Raw genomic sequence first — 21,201 nt, 5'->3', positions numbered from 1 at the left:
AATTATGGCGCTGATGTGGCAGGAGTTAGGGAGAAATAAGGGAGGTTTTAGGAAAACTGTTGGGAATGCTCTTATAGGAATCAAAAATGATATAAAATTTATAAAAATCATGTACTATTTACATGCAAAGTGAAAGATGAGGTAGCGTTTATGCATTCACTCAATGAATAAAAGGAAATAAGGGATTATGTCAAAGTATTACGTTTAGTGGGTATTTGGCTGCGTTTTGATAACCTCACCAGACCACTTCACTCTCTCTCTCTCTGCGTTGTAGCAGAGAAGTTGTACTGCCACCCTACAATGCCGGAGCTACCTGAGGTTGAGGCGGCGCGTCGGGCGCTGGCTGAGAACACCATCGGGAAGAAGATAATAAAAGCGATTGTAGCTGATGATTCCAAAGTCATTGACGGTGTATCTCCCAAGGACTTCGAGGCAGCGCTTCTTGGAAAAACTATTGTGGCCGTTCATCGGAAGGGAAAGAACATGTGGATTCAACTCGACTCCCCTCCTTTCCCGTCTTTCCAATTCGGTACTGTTTGGCTTTTTTTATTAAACCCTAAATTCCGTGCATTTCTGTGGGCTTTCGTTTTCGAGTTATTATTACAATGTGCTTGATTGGATTTCGGTGTATTTTTCAAATGAGAAAATATCAGAGTGACTGATTAACCTGGACAAGTTGATTAATTGATCAATGATATCACTTCGTACAGCTAGAAGAATGCTACGTTTACATCATTCCTGAAGCCTACTAATTCGAACCCTGTTGCTAACAATATCATAATGATATATGGCTGCTGTTTTGTGGCGTGTGGTGAGTAGAAGGTTAAAGAACTTTGTTTCTTTCAGGAATGGCCGGGGCTGTGTATATCAAGGGAGTTGAGGTCACCAAATATAAAAGGTAAGCATGTTAGCATCTCATTTTATGTGTTGTTCAATTTGTCTCAAGTGTGTTGCATATAGTCTCTGGGTTTCAAGCTTACTATCGATCTTACAGTGCTCTGTGACAACAATCTGGTGGTCTATCCTTGGAGGTTTTATATCAATAAAAGGGCATATGTTTATGGGGGGTTCTATCCTTTGGTTGGTCCCTTTGGCTTCAGGGAATAGAAGGATCTATGAAGATAGAAATAATTGTTTAGCAGAGGTCTGGTCTGGGGTAGGATTAAGTTGAGACTTGAGAGATACTTGAGATTTTTCAAGTCATATCGATATAAAGCTTTCATCATGCCAGAGGTAGCTAGAGACTGAAAATCGTATGTCGTGATGACTCTTGTCTTTGTACCATTTCTTTTTATCTTGCAATTTTATTCTTCTTACTTAAAGAATGTAAGAATAAAAGAAGAAAGTAATAGAGCTGGTAGTGGGATGTATCGATGTGGCTCATGAGGTTGTCATGGTTATACAGTGTAAGAATGAGGCAGCTGCATTTGTTTAACTGTGAGATTTTTAATTTGGCCATCCTAGTCTTGAATAATGGATGATTGCTTATCTGAATCCTGTATAGGAAATAAGTATTTCTTTCTTCACGATAGGGATTTTACTTGGACTTAATTAATTTCAGGAATACATGTCTACCTTTGACACTTGATGGTAGAATGAAATAGTATTAAACATGCCTCCTTACTTTTACAGTCCATCCAAGAACTCAGGATGGTAGACCCAATTAAAATTACAAAAGTGCTGTAGGTTATAAAAAAATGAGGCGACGGTTAGCTGTTATAGAATGGAATTCAGCCAAATGCTGTATTATCATTTTTTTGCCTATTTTATCATTTGTATTACTTATGTTACCATTAACAGGTCCGCAGTGAAGGATACAGATGAATGGCCATCCAAGTATTCCAAGTTATTCGTTGAAGTGAGATCCTGTTCTTTGTTTTGATTAAGTTGAAACTGTTCACTCTTAAATAATAAAGCTATGAATTTTTATATACCACATTATTTGTTAATTCACAGTGCATGCTGCAATTCAGAGGAAAAGATAAGAAGGGTATTTTACATGCACATATACGTGTAACGTGTTTAATTTGCATCATTAATCATTATACATCCATTATGTAATCAGACCCTTTATGCAATGCCATGCAGTAAGGTTCTGATGTTTCCATTAGGTGGACAGATAAAGATTTCTCATGGTGTTCTCTATAGCATGCTTGACATAAGAAAATATTTGTTGCATACGCCAACATTGATGTCTACATGCTGAAATGACAAATCTATTTATTTTTATTCAGCTAGCTGATGGCATGGAATTCTCATTTACTGACAAGAGGCGGTTTGCTAAAGTTCGCCTACTTGACAATGTAATACGCGAAACTGTATCCCCATTTGCAGAGTGCAGATTCTGTTTATGCATTGATTTTTTTAAATCTATGTTTGTCTTTTTCTTCTCTTAAATATATCAACTGAAATATATGCACCTGAGGTTTTACAGCCTGTTTCTGTTCCCCCAATCTCTGAGCTTGGACCTGATGCATTGATGGAGCCGATGACAGAAGACGAACTGAGCAACTCATTGAGAAAGAAGAACATTGGAATTAAGGCTCTTTTACTTGACCAGGTTTTTAATAGTTTAACTTTAACATGTACTATTGAGTTTGTGGGGTGAGAAGACTGTAAAAGGAATATTCTTATGCTGTACAATTATTACTGCATCAATAACCCCTAATCAATTTTTTTTGTGGTGATACCACATTTAGATTCTAACTTATGTTATTGAAAAAGTAGGTTTATAAAGATGAAGATCTTTTTTTTGAAGCTTCATACTAAATTTGGTTGACCTTACTTCTATTTGCATTGAGATCAATCTTGAGCTTCTGACATAAAATATAAAAACATCAAGAAGATTTTATATTGAATATCAGAAAGAAAATCGGATGAACATAGGCATGCTACCCTCTCATATTATGAAAAAGAATTAAATCCTGCCACCCATTTGTGTGTAACTTTGACTTAGAAAATGGCTTTGGACTAGATTGTTAATGGCAGGTGCTCTTATCTGGCTTAGGTATATCTATCTAAAAGAACTTGCAAGTATTCTCTCTGTACAAGCGGAAATGAGTGACAAGCTTAATCATGAAATGATCAAGTGTAAGGCCAAGAAAGCATGCAGGGGAGGGAAGGAATCATGTATCAGAACACCATCTAGGTGTAGGTGGTCAAAGTAATAAAAATCAGTTGCTAGAGTTGGCTACCTGTTATGTCTAAGCTCTTTTGCTTGCTATAAGAAATACCAATAATCACCGGGTTTAGGTAGAGGAGCATGAATGTGCTTGTAACCAAGCTATCTTGTAGATCTGCTTGGTGGTTTTATTTACGCCAATAGATCCGTGCATTAAATGGTTGTCTTAATTACCCGAGAGATTGTGTAGCTCTCCTTATGGATGGAGGTTCCCAGAATAATGAAATATCCTGTACGCTTATATGTTTGAGGAGAAAGAAGGATTTCGTAAAACACATCAACTAATGGATCCACTCAGGCATAACAAATTAGATAAGCTCTCTGCTGAGGGCCAATCCTTATTTCATGTTGTATGTATATATTCGATGGTAAAGGATCATAATAGATTAACTAGGTAAACATAATAATAATGGCTAATATCTCCTGTTAAAAACCATTAATAGAGGATTGAACTGTAGTTTATTTGTGTCAGATTTAGTGACACAACTTTGCTTCATAGGCTGTGATGTTTCCGCATTGGGGTTTTCAATTGAAAAAGGATTCTAGTTTTCTGCATATTTTTATTTATGTAATTGTTCATATAAGGTTAGTATACGTGTCATGTCATTCAGATAAAATGTGTGAATTCATTAATTTCTGATTGATATGAGATTATGAGTAATTAATAACACTTTGCTTACTCTGACCTGGTTAAATAAGCATTTTTTTTCTTTTTTTTTTTTCATAGTATGGAGATCTGTTCAGATATTTCAGCGTAATTATTAAGATATACTCTAGTATTTGTGATCTGGTAACATGACTCATTAGATGCCTGGTCTTCTCTGCAGGGTTTTATTTCAGGCATTGGCAATTGGATGGCTGATGAAGTTCTATACCAAGTTAGTCTGCTTTATTTTCCATCACCTATACTTGAGAAAAACTGATGTGAAGTGCTGATATAGAGGTGGCTTGCTTCTGTCAGATTAATTGACTGTGCCTTACTTTTAGTTTAAACCTGGGGCTGTGATTTTCAACAACCAAGTATAGGCAGCTTCAGTTCAACATATTGGCTTGCATTTAATTGTTCTATCACCTTTTAACCTATAAAATATAACTGAAATACTGTAAGCACTGCATCCATGAGACCATGACCAATTGATTGTGTTTTGACAGGCAAGAATTCACCCCCAGCAAACTGCTTCCAGCCTGTCCAAAGAAAGCTGTGCAACCTTGCTCAAGTGCATTAATGAGGTATTATAGATAGTGTTTGTTTACATGTACGTTTCTTTTTGCATCATGCTTGCTCCATCTGGATGTTACTAGAGACAACACTTTTAGGTTACAGACTTTGCCGTTGAAGTTGATGCCGAAAGCCTTCGCTTTCCTACTGAATGGTTGTTTCATGTTCGCTGGTACAAGAAACCAGGAAAAATAAATGGTGAGATGTTTGGACATTTATGGTAAATTTGACATACGGTTTATTGTACAGGTAACTGAAAAGGCTCTTGAGGTTGGGGCCGACAGTAGTCAATTCCCTGATGATTGGATTTTCCATTCTAGGGAAAAGAAACCTGGCAAGGCTTTTGTTGATGGTTGGCTCTTGACCTGTGCAGTGCTCTTTAATGTGTGGCCTTTCATCAATACTTTTTAAATTTTTATAAGTAGTGCAATGATGTTATTGATTGAATCAATAGCTTAATTGATGATACCAAGTGATTTCTTTAAAAATATTGTTGAGATGATATATGTATTTTCCTGGTGTCTTTTGGCTGAGTGATGCCTTAGTCATTCTTTTTGTTCAACTTCAGTCTGTTGGTTTCAGTTCATAGCCTTTGCCAATGCTTATTCCATTATTGTGCATATTGCATAGTGTCTAAAATTTGGAATGTGAGAAGACTGGCTATAAACTTGATAATACCTAGATAAGTTTCAACATCTTGCAGCTGAACTGAATCACATGGTACCACCACTTTTCTAGTTTTGGAAGGAAATTGGAAACCTAAGTTCTACTCCTTATGTTGTTACTGTGTGATGTTACTCCCAATTTAGATGTTTCAGTTTTGTATCAGAATGCTAAAAAAGATTTCTGTTTTTTTTCAGGGAAGAAAATCGACTTCATCAAAGCTGGTGGCAGGGTGTGTCCATTCAAAACTAAGCATTTGCTTTATGATTTATCGTGGCACTTCCCCCCCTTGAGATTTTATTCTTATCTATTGCAGACAACAGCTTATGTCCCTGAGTTACAAAAGTTGAGTGGCAATCAAGCTGTAAAAGAGACAGATAAAAGATCCAAGCGCACTACTGCTGGATATGGTGGTGGTGTTGATGAGTCGGGATCGGAGGATGAGCCAATGGAACCAAAAGTCACTAAAGGGAGGAAGACAGGTGGTGCCAGTAAGCCCTCAAAGAAAAAGCCCAGTGCCAGTGTCAAAGACTCTGATGGCGATGAAGGCGATGATGTATCTTCAAAGAGAAAACGAGGGGCGAAGAAGCCTCCTACAAAGAGCAAACCCAAGGGAGGCAAAACTGGTGCAGCGGAGCAGAGACAAACTAGAGGGAAAGGTGCTGCTGCAAAGAGAAAGCACAAGGAAGTTGATGACAGCCTCAGTAATTCTAGTGAAAATGGAATCGAGGATGGGGAAGAAGACGCTTAGAAGGCAATGAATGGAAGAACAGGGAAGTAGCATCCCAGAAATGAACTCTGCTTCGAGTAAAAGAACTACTACTAATCTACCTGATTAATCTTGTCTCTCCTTCCAAGTTCTGGTAAGGGGAGATGTAGGATTTCTAACAGAAAGAGCTGCTAATTTTGTGTAATTTATATTGATTGCTCTTTCTTATTTATGAGACTCTAGGACAGACTCGAAATTCATAGTAGTCTTTCGGACCTAAGCAGAGCATCTCTCATGGTTTTGGTGCAAGGAATTTTGTACACGTACAGTACAAGTGGTTTATTTGCACTGACTTCTACATCCACTTTTACTGACAATGCTGTGTGCAAAGCTGTGAATATGTCTTCATTTTTGCTTCTTTTTTCCATTAACATATCACCCATTTAGTACCTCAATTTACAATTTTTCTGAGTTGAACAGTCTATACTGACTGGGCTGCTGCATCTGTAGCAAATTTACATGGATGCCAATATCTACCTTCTTACTGAGTTGTGACGAGAGGCACGAGAAAAATAGTCTCAAGCTGCCAACAACTTTCTCCGGCCTGTAAATATGAAATGTTTATCAGAGGTTCGTGTTTGCAGAAACTGACAATTTGTTAGAAATTGTTTACCAGAACTGACTGAGGCAGATACTTGTCTGACATTCCCCAGGCAACCGGTATCGGTTTATCCCGAGCTAAACCAGCCATAGGAAGGAGTAGTGTGTTAGAGAGACGAGATAGGTAGGGTTAATGTTAGAGTAATCGATTAGAAAGTTCAGCGTAGGAGATGCAGATGTTAATTGCTATCATTATTCATTATTGTATTTTGTTAAAATGTTATAATTGGTTTATTACCAACGTTCATTATTACATTTATTTAGTTCATGATACGTGCAATGACTATAACTTTGTCGTTATCATTCCTGTATTTTGTTAAAATGTTATAATTAGTTCATTACTCATTTAGTTTATTACCAACATTTATTTAGTTCATACACTACTCATTTGAAAAAATGTGCTATTATTTGAAAATAAACAAAATCTTTCATTGATGTTTGTTGATGGATTTTGAACGGTTGAAATGAAGATTGCACGATAAGATAAAATTTGAAGATTTGATTTTCCATAATTATAATATAGATATTTTAGCGTGAATTTAGGAAAAAAATAAATCTTTTAATCGAGTTTTTTCAAATTTTTTCATTATTAACTAGAACAACTTTTCCTTTGTAACCCAAAAAAAAAAAAACTAGAACAACTTTTCCTTAAACGCTAATGATTATCCAGACACCGTAATCTAATCATGTAATCGATTTATCAAGTTAACAATACTTTTGAGAAGTGGTCATTTATGTCCTTGCCTATGAGTAAAACAACCTTTAATCCTTAAGCCTATTGTCCCCCCTTGAAATGTCTATAAATCATCATGGTGAATAGTAATTGAATTCGCCAGTGAACACCCTTGGTCTCGAATCACAATATAAATTGTTACTCTCCCTTCCAATAACCATAATACAACCAATACTAAAACTTTAACATCAATTCCAAAATTTATGCATATTTAGGGTCTAATCGCCAATTCGCTAAACGGTATGGCCTTAAATAAAAGTATAAATTATTAGAGCACCCACAGCGGTACCCCGTCCGTCCGTGCCAGAGGTAGGGACATTGCTCGTTCGCCGATGCATGCTGTCCGTCCGTGCCAACGGCACGACGCTGCTCTTAAATAAGAGCACGTCCGTGCTGCCGAGCAGCCATACGTGGCAGCTCCTGATTGGCCAACGACATAGCCGTTGAAAAATTTGATTTTTTATTTTTTTAAAAAATTCAAAATTAATTAAAAAACGTTTTTAAATAAAAAAAAATTCCACTTCACAATAAATTATAACCGTTTTATACACATTTTTAATTTATTTTTAAATTTTTTTTCCAAAATTCACATTTTCATTAATAAATACCTCCACTTCAATACAAAAAAATCTCATAACACTACACAATTCTCATCTATTCTATCATCTAAATTCTCTCATGTATTTTCTCATCAATTCTCATCTTTTTTCTCATATTCTCTCATCTAAATTCCCACCACACTACACAATGTCCGGCTCCGGCGATCACCCCTCCGGCTCCCGAGGTTGGTACCATGAATGGTTCGGCTCCGAGCCATTCTCTAGCCCGAAAACGCAATTTTCGGCCCCTCCTCAAACCCAAGGTTCTCAAGTTCCGGGTGGCTACCGGCCTTACCCGGTGGACGACTAAGATGCCCCCAGGTTCGGGTGGGTACCCGAACCTGGATCGGGAGGGAGCGGCAGCTCTGCTCGTACTCCTACTTCTACTTCTACTCCTCCTACTCGTGGTACCCGCACCCCGTACACTCCAGATGAGATGATGCAGATGTTCAAAGCCTACTTAGCAGTCTCCGAAGACCCAGATGTTGGCACGAACCAAACCGGGAAAACGTATTGGTGGCGCATCACTCGTCTTTACAATGAAACCCGGCCGGGGGAACTATCTATCGCAATGATAGTATGGTGCGCAATTGCATCTTCAGAACTAACGAGGCAATCGGTAAGTTTCAGGGGTATTACCAACAGGAAGAGCGGGCGGCGGGGAGCGGCAAGAGCAAGCTCGATATCATCAGTGCCGCCTTGGCGACCTATCAAAGCTTGGAGTTGAAACCGTTCAAGTACCTCAGTTATTGGCAGGAGGAGCGCCAACATCCGAAGTATAAGGGTGGCGTAGTAGCATCCTCCTCCAGCTCCTCCAGCAAACGGTCGAGGTCAGTAGCCCTATCTGACGGCGCCTCCGATGATGTGGCTACCCAGCTTGCCGGAACTAACTTGGGTAGCCCCGACACTGGCCCGAGCAGTTCCCGCCTGCCGCAAGGAAGGAAGAAGGCGACGGCCAACCACCGTCGCGCCCCGACTCCATCCGCCACTGCCCCCGCTCCCTTTGTGCCACCTCAACCCTCGACCAACTCGTTGTGGGCCCTCTTGGGTTAACTCAATACGACCGATACGTCTAACATGACTCCCGACCAACTTGCAACACATGTGGGAATCAAGAGAAAATTGGAGATAGAGGACTAGTATTCCATGGGGTTTAGTCTTTAATTATGTAATTTTTAATTTATAGGATTTTAATTATGTATTTTTTTTGTTTTCTAGGATTTTAATTATGTAATTTTTATTTTTTAATGTATTTTTATAATGTAGAAATGTTTTTAGTAATTGAAGTATTTAAATTGAATAATAGAATGGTGGGACCCTTGAGTTTGTCCTTGAGCACGGATGTGAGTGTTGTGCTCTTGTCTAAGGATAAGGAGTAAAAGTGGATCCGGGCCTACTTCCGTGCTCTTAGCTAAGAGCACGGATGAGGGAGGATGCTCTTATGAAATTAATTAGACTGAAATAAAATTATGCAAGGGTACATCCGACAATTCATCCAATATGCGAGGATGTGATAATGTGAACTGTGGAGGCATAGCTTTTTCTGTACACCCAACTTCATCCCCAGGACTGCTCCGCCGCAATTTCCCGGCCGCGCCGCCGATTAACCCAGAGTACGAGTAAGCATATCCCTCTGTGTGTGCGTTCCTTTTTGTATATTTGTTTAATTTCTATTTAATTGTATAATAGTTCGACGTTGAATGTCAATGCTCCACATTTTTAAAATCCATGAATTGCTTTTCGGATTCAAGGTCGAGTTACAAATTCTTTTTAATTATTGTATTCTGTTTTCAATGTTAATGCTGGAACTTAGGAGTTAGCAAATCTTGCCATGCGATTATTTTTTAATTCAAGTGAATCAAACAGGATCAAATAGTTTTTCTAAGCTACATATTAAGCTGAATTTGAGTAAGAATTTGTTGCTGGAACTGGGAACTTTGCTGCTGCTTTGTTGAATTCCAGTTCTATGTTTTCTTCCATATCTGTAAATTGATTCTAGTGTCTGGATGCATTATGTTAGCTTGAATTTGCAATTACAAGACAAGTTTTCTTTAGCAATTACATCCCCTAATTACTTGTTTCATATAGATGGATGATGTTTGTCTCAATAGTGAACCTACATATGATGAGGAGTTTGAGATTGATGGAGAATTTGCAATGACAGAATATGTTGGACAAAGTGGTGAGGTTTTACAAGGTGATGATCCTGCTGTTGGGATGGAATTCGAGTCCTACGATGATGTTTATTTCTTCTACAACTGTTATGCAAAACAACAAGGGTTCGGAGTAAGAGTAAGTAATACATGGTATAGAAAGAGCAAGGAGAGGTACCGAGGGAAATTGAGCTGCAGTAGCGCTGGCTTCAAGAAGAAAACCGATGCCAACCGGCCAAGACCTGAAACTCGGACTGGCTGTCCTGCAATGATCAAATTTAGGTTGATGGATAACAAGAGGTGGAGAATTATAGAAACCGAGCTAGAGCATAACCATCTAACCACTCCGGCAAATGCTAACATTTATAAGTCTCATAAGATATCAGATCCCGGAAGTAAGAGGCCTTTGCCAATAAATGGTGCCGACCAAGTTCAAACAATCAGGTTGTTTAGAACGGTGGTAATTGATGCGGATGATATTGAGGAATGTGATTTTGGGGATACTATTGATCAGGGCGATGACAAACTGAAGCTCAAACCGGGGGATTCTCAGGAAATGCTCAAGTTTTTCACGAGGATGCAGTTGAATGATGCTAGTTTCTTTTACTCGATGGACATTAATGAGAAAGGATGTTTACGCAATGTTTTCTGGGCTGAAGCTAGGTGTAGGGCTGCCTACAGTTATTTTGGTGATGTTTTATTCATCAATACTACAAATTTAACAGAAAACTACGAGGTTCCACTGGTGGTGTTTACCGGTATCAATCACCATGCGCAGACTGTGCCACTAGGCTGTGGTTTGGTTTCAGTTCAGACTGTGGAGTCATTTGTATGGCTGTGTAGAGCATGGCTAACATATATGGTCGGACGGTCTCCTCAAACCATCATTACCAGCGAGTGCAAAGCCCTGCAGACTGCTGTTGCTGAGGTTTTTCCTAGAGCATCGCATTGTCTTTCTTTGACAAACATAATGAAGATGATTTTGCATGAAGTAGCATGTCTGGAGGCATGCGAGGCAATCAGAAACGGGCTTAGTAGAGCGGTTTATCACTCGCTGAGATCAGATGAATTTGAAGCAGCTTGGGAGGACTTGGTGCTGAGCCATGGGCTTCAGAATCACAAATGGCTTCAAAACTTATATGAAGATCGTAGGCGGTGGGTTCCAGTCTATCTGAAAGAGATCTTTTGTGCAGGAATGTTTCCTGTGGATTCACCTTTTCAAGAATATTTGAGGCAACATACTTCGTTAAGAGAGTTATTTTCGAGTTATGATCAAGCTCAGCAGGATATTCACCACAGAGAGACATTATCTGACATAGAGTCCAATAAATCAAGTCCTCTGCTCAAGACACGATTGTTTTTCGAGTTGCAGCTATCAAAATTATACACAAAGAACATATTTGAACATTTTCAACAGGAAGTGGAGGGTGTGTACTCATGTTATGGTTTAAGGCAGAAGAGCGTTGAGGGGTCAGTCGCAACTTTTATAGTCAAAGAAGACGTCCAAGTTGGGGAAAACAGGAAGGAAACAAGAGATTTCGAGGTGATGTACAATTCTAGTGACGCAGTTGAGGTGCTATGTGTGTGTGCCCTATTCAACCTCAGGGGTTATCTGTGCAGACATGCCTTGTGTGTTATCAACCAAGTCGGATTAGACGAAATCCCACCTCAATATATCCTTGCACGGTGGAGGAAGGACACCAACCGTAATTACACTTTCGATTACAGATTGGACGGTATTGATATCAAGAACCCAGTCCACAGATACGATAACTTGTACAGGAGCGTTACAAAGGTGGTCGAGGAAGGAAGGAAATCACATGATCGATACAGGTTCGTTGCTCAATCGTTGATGAACAAATTTGTTATTCAAGATGATCAACAGTCATGAACAGATAAAAATGCAATTCAACACGTGAGAGTTTGTATCACTAGTATTGCAACATAGCATCAAGTACAGGCCTCAAATGTAAATCAACATTGCTAATCTTTATCCTCAGCTGGAGCCGGTGTCGAGCACAGGCAGCTTGCAGTGCAGGCTAAACGACTTATCCGTGACCCTCGTCCCGGGAACAAAGAACTGGAAGAACACCATGAGGCAAGCACCCTGCGGAGCGATCCCAAAGAAGGCGCAGTCGGGCTTCGCCAAACTACACTGAAGGCTCTTGAAGAAATGCTTCACGCTCACCTGCACAGTCATCGCATCCCCCCTCTGCACGCCTCTCTCCACCCTCGTCTTCGCGCCAAGCCCGTTGTCCTCGGCCACCGGATCGGCCCTCTCCCCCAAGACCTTCAGCTTCCTGAACTCGGCCCCCAGCGCGATCAGCGATGTGGATATCTGCAAATGCAGGTCCCCATACTTGCTCACCGAGACCGCCATCACGTCCCCGACGTGCTTCATCCCGTCGACGAAACTGTGGAGAGAACTGAGCTCCGGCGCCATGACGAGAGTCGCCGGGAGCTGCTCGCAGCTCTCGACGGCGAGGTGGAGCTCTTGGACGTCGGCTCGGGAGAGGGGTTTGGAGATGGGGACGTCCTGGACGACGGCGGATCGGTGGCCCCTGGCCTCGAAGGTGAGGAACGGCGTGGCTTGGGTGGAATTTGGGGGGAGCTTTTTGACCAGCTTGATGAGGAGGGCGTTGGAATTGGAGTCGCGGACGGCGAGGACGGAGCGGAGGGCGCGGTGGAGGAGGGAGAGATCGACGGAGAAGGCGATGCGGTCGTCGTTGTTGCTGGAGATGCGGTAGTCGTGGAAGAGGGATTCCTTGCTGAATTGAGCGACGGAGTGGACGCCGTCGACGGAGAGGAGGTTGTGGAGGAAGAAGGCGTGGTCGCGGGTCAGGTACAGGTGGCATACCCGCCCCATTTTGTCCAGGGCGGCTAGGATCCGCTTCTCCAACAGATTGATGCCGTTGTCTGTGAGGAATGCTTTGAATTTCATCTTTCAATTGTGTGTGTGTGTGTGAGAGAAATTGGAGGAAAGAAGAAGAAGCTGAAGATTTAGGAGAAAGGGTTTTGGGAAATGGTCTTGAATTGGAGGGAGTTTTATGATATCTGTTTCCCGCCAAATCGAATTTTCTCTCTCTTTTTTTTTTCATTTATTTATTTATTGTTATTTTTAAAAAGATCAATAATAACATTTCATGAGCGTCTTACCAATTAAATTGCACTTCAAAAATTATTCTCCATGACATTCTCAATAAGGCGACCTAAGTAGTTATACGACGAGCCTCCTTGTACAACGGCTGTTATACTCTGCTCACGCATCTCTTTCACCTTGAGTCGGATCTTGTTCTCCGGGTCCATCAGCTGCCGGATTGCAGCCTCTATCGTTTCCGCATCCACAATCACATCACTACTCTTCCTGTAGTCCATCTTGATCTCAACAGCCATTTCCAACTCTTTGATCAACAGGAATGCATTGGCCTGCTGCTCCGCGGACAACGGCCATGCTGCCACAGGCACTCCACACCACACACTTTCCAGAGTCGAGTTCCAACCACAGTGCGACACAAATCCTCCCACAGCAGGGTGAGACAGCACAGCCACCTGGGGCGCCCAGCCGATCACCTTCCCGACTCCCATACTGCGCTCGAGGAACCCTTGAGGCAACACTTGTTCAGGATTCTCATATTCCCCCGGAGACTCCATTGTGTCTTTAGGAGGCGGCTTTCTCAACGACCACAGAAACCGGACTCCACTCCTCTCCAGCGCAGCAGCAATCTCCTTCACCTGGTCACCCTCGAACCATCCTTTGGTGCCAAAGCAGAGAAACACGACCGATGAACGAGGCTGTTCATCTAGCCACACGATGATCTCATCAGTTCCTCCTCCTCCTCCCGACTGAATCATCGGGCCTACTGGATAAACCGGTGGGAACTTCTCATCCGCAGAGAGGGAGGTAATGGCGTGGGACTCGAGCTCAAGAAACGTGTTTATCACAAACCCTCTGCTCTCCTTATACCTTCTGACAAAATCAAGAAAACCAATATCTTTGTCGAACATTCGAGCAGGCCACACCTTAGCAGGTACAGGATTGACATGAGTTGGGATATGAATCGCGGCATCTGAATCCCCGTACTCTCTCATGTCCCCGCCACGATCATCGTGCAGGCTCTGGAGATGCAGCATAAGGCCAAGAGAAGCTGATCCACACGGGAAGAAGATGTAAGGCGGGGCGGCTAGCTCATAGGCTACATCGATCATGGGAGTGGTGAACATGTCAAGCATGAATGCAGCAAGCCTCCCATCCTGGCTCTGCATCATTGCTGTGATAGCGTCTCTGGCCGGACCCTTGTGGCTCTCCACGAGCCCGAGCATCCGGTTCTTTGTCAGCGGTGGTGAGGTAGACTTGTTTTGTTGGATGTGTAGGAAGTTTATCCGAGGGTGGGGTGAAGTCTCGGTGTAGGAACTGATCTTGGTGTCTGAGGGCAGCTTCATGACCAGGATGGAGGCGATGAGGCTCTCGTCTCGGGCGGTGAGGAGCTTTGCCGTCTCCACTGCCGACACAAGGTGGCTCATGGAAGGGAATGGGATGAAGACAAGGGTTGCTTTGGCATTAACAGACATCTATTGTTTTGGGTGAAAAACAGAGAGAAGTGTTGTGTTGCGGAACTATCATAATATATCAAGATATTTTTGGCAGTGATAATCAAACATTTGACATTGTTTATCAAACTATATTAAATTTGTAGTAGTATTAAATTGTTTGCGGATTTGCGTCATCCGGGACGTCATCATTAATTATCTTATTTATAAGTATAATGCATCTAGTCGTCTATATAAAGTTTTGCAATTGTTTATCCACATTTACAAAATTATGCTTTTTCAAGGGGAGAGAATAGTGTTTTCTTATCGAGAAATTATGTCAGTTTCAGTGGAATATCTTTAAAAAAAATACATATTCAATTTTAAATAAGATCAAATGAATAATAAATTGTTTGATTATTTAAAATAGGGTTTTTGGCTTTTTAAACCAAAACCTTTTCTCGAATTCCGGTTTTTCCCATGACCTATGAGATTTGTTTTAAAAACCACGAACTTTCATTTCGTCAGGATTTTCCCAACCCCACCCAAATAGCACATTTCCGACCCGAATAGCATAATTCAAAATGTTAAAGTTGTGTTTTGTTTATCCAAAAGTTGTCATTTGTTATGTAATAATTGTGATTGTATGTATTATTGTGCCAAATAGTATCCAAGTAATCAATTTAATGACAAATAGGATTAAAATTGACATGTAGACAACCCGGGTTTCGTCGTTGACCCACCAGGGGAAAATCCTAACAAAATGAAAGTTCGTGGTTTTAAAAATAAATCTCATAGTTCATGGAAAAAACCGGAATTCGGGGAAAGGTTTTGGTTTAAAAAATCAAAAACCCTTTAAAATAATACGATATTCAAACAAGATCAGGGATAGTCCATCATACTAACATTTTCTCTATCTTATTACGTCTCTTTTTCTATTAATACGTGAACATATCATTATGCAACATGAGTTTTATAGGAAATAGTACTCTCCCTCTGTCCTAAAAAAATATATGCATTTAGGACGACATGAGAATTAAGAAAAAATTAGTAAAGTAAGAGAGAATAGAAGAATGATAGTTAAAGTAGTGTTAATTGATATATGGACTATATTATTAAATTGATATAACTTTTCAAAAATGGAATGCATATATTTTTGTAAGACGGACGAAAATAAAAAGTATATATATTTTTATGGGACGGAGAAAATATTAATTAAGGTTACAGTTCGAAATCCGACAATGACAACGACAATGTGGAAGTGTCATTTATTGCGATGGCTTCTTGTACATACCGGATATAAGACTGCTTTTTTGAGAAATAAAATGAAATTAATCCGTGATTTACCCCTTCACTATTCTTTCGACTCAGACATAGGAGCCTTTAATTTAGATGATAAATTCGTCTTTTGAGTACAAGGAAATAAGAGTGAAATTATAGTCATAAATTCTTTGATACTATCACTCATTATTGTTCTAGTTTATTAAAACTGAAATCCTAAAAAGTCAGCCTTTGAAGTTCCTTTTATACATGTACTATATGTATGTCTGTCTTAGATATTCGCGGATACCCGATCCGAAAAATTCGGATATCCAATCCCGAATTTTTTAAATTCTAGTACCCGATATCCGATCCGATTTTGATTTCGGATATCCGGATGTCCGACTCAGGTATCCAGTCTCAATTTTAATTTTAATTTTGATTTTTAAAAAAATATTAACTACAAACTTTTACTAGTATATTTGCTACATGTATAAAAAATGCTTATAATCTAAATTACGAGAATAGTGTGTCAAAGTATTCCTGCAATAAAAAAATGATCATGTATTTACCTTCACTGGTGGACAAGCTGACGGAGATCGAGGGCGGCGGCGCTGGGAGAGGAGACGGCATCGGCGGAGGAAGGTGCAGGCGAGAGTAGGAGATGGGAGGGAGGCATGTCTGGTGTCCGTATGCAGTAAGCTCAGTAAAAACTAAAAAACATAATATTTAATTACTAAATTTTTAAAAATTAGAATTCAATTAAGAGGGGGCAGTGCGGAAATTGGGTTGTATAAAATGGGCCTAGAATTAATACACTATTTATTAATTTATAAAAAAATCGGATAATTCGGGTATACCCGATCGGATATCGGGAAATCCCATACCCGAAAATCCAAAATTCTCAATACCCGATCCCATTCCAAATCCTGAAAAATCGGGTTTTGGGTATCCAATTACCCAACTTTTTCGGGTTTGGATATCGGATATCCAATACTCGCTATCCATTTTGACAGGCCTAACTATATGGCTTCCTATATCTTTGTAATTTATTGGGTCGTAAGATATATTTGTTACACTGAAATGGGCTATATTAAGAAAGCCCATATTAGTATTATATGACCAGGGTAGTGATAAAATGCAAACTTATATATGGTACAAACTCAAAACTCTCCAATACAGTTTCAATACAATATCAATATAGTGTAAAATTTCAAGATTTTAATATCAAAACAGTATTAACACAATGTCAACACAACATCAATCATTGACTACTGTTGAAATTCTGTTGACATTTTCCATTGATACTTTTTTCTGATCTGTTAACATTTTTTAATGGTCCAGATCATAGTTTTGAGTTTGTACAATATTTAGGGTTTTTGTTTAATCAAATCTCTATATGATCATTTGTATACTAAAACAAATAATATTGCATTGGTAACACAAACTAATTCCATATATTAAAGTATTTCTTTTTTTGACAAATATTCAGTACTTTGCATTCATTAATTTGTATGCTGAAAGCCTGAAACGGTACACCATGCATGTAGCAGTAGATTAAACGAACCCAGATCATTTAATGATTTCCCATCAGTAGTTTGGCTGTCTCGACATTTTAAATAACAAAACAATTCCAACCCATGCGATTTAATTAATATTTAGTATGCTAATTATTACTTATACTATATTATATACCAGCACAATATTTGTTGGTTACAAACTCATTTAAGAACTTTTTTTTTGGAAATAATACACTATACTAATGTATTCCAACTTCAATTAGTACTTTTTCAATAAATCCTACTTGAAATTGAACCACTTTCTTTTTTTATTTGTGTTAATTAAGATGACTCATTATTAAAATTGGAATTTTTTTTTATTTTACTTTATTTTCTCTCTTACTTTATTCTCTTCACATACAAAATAAAGCTGTATGTATAAAAAATCATGTATTATCCAAAAAATGAGTCATTTTTTTCGGGACAGAGGGAGTACGAGACTATTCGAGATGGATGGATGTTTCAAGTGGAGATCAGGGGTGCAGGTGCACGCATGGTTTTGGAAAGTGGGCAGTGGGATAATGATAAACAAAGTTAGGTTGTATATTACACAATTGCATATGCAATGTGTATTAAAATAGCTATGCATTTCCTGACAACCCCATTCTCTGCTTGCGTTATCATACACTTTCCTCCATCACCATTCTCATAATTCATCATATCCCATCTCTCATTTCCTTCTTTATAGTAGTACTATTATTTTTACTACTAGTAAGTACTATCATTTAAATTTATATACACATACATTATTTCAAATTATATTTATTAATTTAACCGTTCAATTTTTGTCTCGCTAAATATCAATAAATATAGACGACAAAGTGTACTCAAATTAGCAAATATTTCATCAGATTTATGAGTTTGTTCTATAAACTAAAACCCATGGAAGATAATATAAGCAAAATTTATGAATTTCGAAGCAATTAATTAACTCATGTATTGTATTTCGTTGCTAATCCGCTACTAACAATTAGTAACGAATTGGATTTGCTGTTAAATTTACGATCCTTTTTTGATGTCAACAATTTAGCTGCAGAGTAATGGCGTTGCTAATCGGCTACTAACAGTTAGTAACGAACTGAGTTTGTTGGTAAAATTTTTGATCCATTTTCGATGCCAACATTTATCAACGGACTCGTTATGTTGCTAATTCGTTACTAAAATATTAGCAACACAATTTAGTCATTGCTAAAATTTAGCAGCGAAGTATTTAGCAGTGGGACAGATCTTTTGTTATCCATTGCTAACCAATTTTACCAGCAGAATTAGTAATAATTAGCAACAAGATTTTTCACTAGTAAACGGACAGTTTTCTGTAGTAAGAGCTTAATATAATAAGCACCCAGTGTAAGAGTATAAGTTAGTATATAGTAGTAGTTAGATATTTTCAAAACCTAAATCATTTGTTTATATATATATATATAGTATATAGAATTACTTATAGCATAAATGAATGACTTACCATTTCTTTTCCTAATTATTTATGAAAGATCATCATTTTTAATGACACACAGTAAATTTCAGTGATTTCTTTACCATGTTGCGGCATATTATAAAATTTGAAAAAATATAGTACTACAATTCTAAAGAGTGAAATTGTAGAATGTCACAAGACAAGACAATGAAATTGAACTAGTGTCAAAGTTATCATGTCCCCACTCTATAGTAGTACTAGTAATTGTGTTATCTATTGTTGGCCTATCATTACCAGCTCATTGGAATCTTCAACTTCATGAGTAGTACCAAGTTTACGTGGATATATTTCACTCGTGTTCGCCCAATTTCACAAATTACTATACCTCATGTGTCTTCTCTCCCAATCCCTGTATAAAATAAGTTACACACTATTCATATTTGAATCCAAATTTAGATTAAAACTTCACATTGATTATTGATATATATGATAGCATAAATATTGATTCAAAAAAGATTACTTATCTACCAATTAATTTAGGATATTTATGTATCCATGTAATTAAGATGACATTTACTGTTCAAGATTGATAACAAACATGATGGAGTATTTTGATAAAAAAAAATTCAGTATCCTATGTCTAAAGACAAAAAAAGCTCTAGATGCTCATCCATTAATATGGCAGATAATGATTGATCAAGTAATAACTAATTAGTAAATAAGTTTATTAATAAGTAAAAATTGAAACATGATTATAGTTTCTGTGAAAATCTCAAAATTTAATTGTGCTACAAGTGGCACCACAGTATGGTTATGAATACGTTACCTTAAGGATGAGATATATATATAGAGAGAGGGAGAATTCTAGCATAGAGGTTAATAAAAAGGATGATATAGGTGCTTTAACACAAATAAGAATATTAATAATCAAATTCTTTCACATTTCCATTTTTTAGGGCAAATATATTTTTTTTCTCAGTAATTGGGTTTGACTACACCGCAATTTTTCTGAAGAGGGTCAAATTAAGAAGGCTGAAGGAATACATAAATATACAAAAATATTGGTCGAATTGATTTGAATATGCATTGATTTTATAATGCACACACACAACTTTATTAGATCATATATAGCTGGAATCAATTCCAGCTCTTTATTTCCTTTTCTTTCCTTTTTTCAAAAAATATATTAATCCGAAGTTCACATCACACAATCACAAGAAGTAGAAAATAATTCTATAGAGGAACAGAATCATCAGATGAATATAAGTGCAGAAAAATACAAACATAAAAAAGCAAAAAAAAATTGATGCATAAACAACATCAATTTAAAATTAGAGGTTCCAATCACACAGAGAATAACAGTGGCTTCACATCAAATTCCCCTTCCAAGTACAAAGATCATAAGTGTCGACATGTGATGGGGTGTCAAATTATCAACATATTTTTAATTTTCAGAAAATACATATATATAGTTCTTGAATAATAATTCCAATTTTTTGAAAAATATTTATATAGTTTGATATATGTATATAGTATAGTACCCCACCTGCGCACTCACTATTTTGTAAGTATTATAGGTAGAACGTGAAGGGTAACCCTACCTTTCTCCCCACGCTCTGCTAAAGCTGCATTTTTTAAACACATTGTTTGCTGAATTATATAGTGTGGTCCTCCCCTTTTTTATTTTATTTTATTTTATTCTATTTTATTCTATTTATTTCTCAATAAATATATAAATGGCTTCTGTATTTTTGTTATTACATAAATCATTTTCAGAAATTACAATAAATTAATGACACATCAAGTTATGGGATGCCCATCACTTTTTCTTTGTTTTTGTTTTAAATAAATAGCATCGCTTTCTTGCTCATCATTCATTGTTTCTCTCTTCCAATTTGCCCACACATACACACACAGAGAAACAAGGGTTTTGGTTTTCTGTCTGCACTTGAAGCTCATCAAACTCTCTCTTTTAATATGTAGATGAGAATTAATCCATGTCATGCTTTTCCACAGCTTTCTTGAACTTCTTTTGTGATGAATACTAATTCCAAAGAATTGACGAAGTTCAAGAAACCTGTGGGAAGATATGCCAAAGTCTGGATTATTTTATTTAAACTCAATCACACACAATTCTCTTCAGTTTATGACACAAATGGCCCTAATTTATTGTGGAAATGGAGAATTACACACCATTGAATCCGACCAACCATCTTCATGCTAATTCGTTTTTTCTTTTTTTTTTCTATCCCACATTTTTACTGTGGTTTTATATATATTACATTATCTTGCATTTCAATAATATTACTGTGTAATTATGTTTATTAATTGTGTTGTATATCTGCATCTAATTTAGAGAAAATGTACCATTGCAGACATCAACTCGTACAATGTCGACGAACTAACTGTAGAGGTATGTAATTACATTTTACATAGTGTTTCATTAGTGAAAATGGCGTTTTTTCAATATAATTACTCTCATTCTTTGAGCTTTAACATATCCGACTAAGGACATCATTTATAT

The 21,201-nt window shown here is 38.0% G+C and overlaps 4 protein-coding genes across 9 annotated transcripts; 2 read left to right on the top strand and 2 right to left on the bottom strand.

Moving 5' to 3' along the window:
• The first annotated feature begins 208 nt into the window (after positions 1–208).
• Positions 209–6,180, top strand: MMH-1 (MUTM homolog-1). Of its 2 annotated transcripts, none has more exons than XM_048116538.2 (10): positions 209–529; positions 847–898; positions 1,801–1,858; positions 2,235–2,303; positions 2,435–2,560; positions 4,009–4,059; positions 4,334–4,411; positions 4,499–4,598; positions 5,261–5,295; positions 5,380–6,180. In XM_048116538.2, exons 1-10 carry the CDS (start codon positions 301–303, stop codon positions 5,812–5,814), a joined length of 1,233 nt encoding a protein of 410 aa, XP_047972495.1. In that variant the 5' UTR covers positions 209–300; the 3' UTR covers positions 5,815–6,180. The 2 variants fall into 2 exon arrangements, with proteins under 2 accessions (XP_047972495.1, XP_047972494.1); XM_048116537.2 differs by lacking the exon at positions 4,499–4,598 and adding an exon at positions 4,650–4,752 and having other exon boundaries at positions 211–529.
• A 3,080-nt stretch (positions 6,181–9,260) lies between these two features.
• Positions 9,261–12,040, top strand: LOC125213556 (protein FAR1-RELATED SEQUENCE 6-like). Of its 5 annotated transcripts, XM_089068063.1 has the most exons (3): positions 9,261–9,383; positions 9,853–11,750; positions 11,918–12,040. In XM_089068063.1, exons 2-3 carry the CDS (start codon positions 9,853–9,855, stop codon positions 11,958–11,960), a joined length of 1,941 nt encoding a protein of 646 aa, XP_088924189.1. In that variant the 5' UTR covers positions 9,261–9,383; the 3' UTR covers positions 11,961–12,040. The 5 variants fall into 5 exon arrangements, with proteins under 5 accessions (XP_088924189.1, XP_088924190.1, XP_088924187.1 ...); XM_089068064.1 differs by lacking the exon at positions 11,918–12,040 and having other exon boundaries at positions 9,929–11,808; XM_089068061.1 differs by lacking the exon at positions 11,918–12,040 and having other exon boundaries at positions 9,853–11,808.
• LOC125213559 (Hus1-like protein) lies at positions 11,752–12,862 on the bottom strand. Its single transcript, XM_048114172.2, has one exon. It carries the CDS (start codon positions 12,856–12,858, stop codon positions 11,914–11,916), a length of 945 nt encoding a protein of 314 aa, XP_047970129.1. The 5' UTR covers positions 12,859–12,862; the 3' UTR covers positions 11,752–11,913.
• Positions 12,863–13,051: 189 nt separating this feature from the next.
• LOC125213558 (anthocyanidin 3-O-glucosyltransferase 2-like) lies at positions 13,052–14,558 on the bottom strand. Its single transcript, XM_048114171.2, has one exon. It carries the CDS (start codon positions 14,484–14,486, stop codon positions 13,089–13,091), a length of 1,398 nt encoding a protein of 465 aa, XP_047970128.1. The 5' UTR covers positions 14,487–14,558; the 3' UTR covers positions 13,052–13,088.
• Positions 14,559–21,201: the final 6,643 nt, after the last annotated feature.

Source organism: Salvia hispanica, chromosome 3 (assembly GCF_029641045.1).
Source record: "Salvia hispanica isolate PSC_SH4W2 chromosome 3, Shi_PSC_v1, whole genome shotgun sequence".
Classification (NCBI taxonomy): Eukaryota; Viridiplantae; Streptophyta; class Magnoliopsida; order Lamiales; family Lamiaceae; genus Salvia; species Salvia hispanica.
This window is presented reverse-complemented; position numbering and strand designations above follow the sequence as displayed.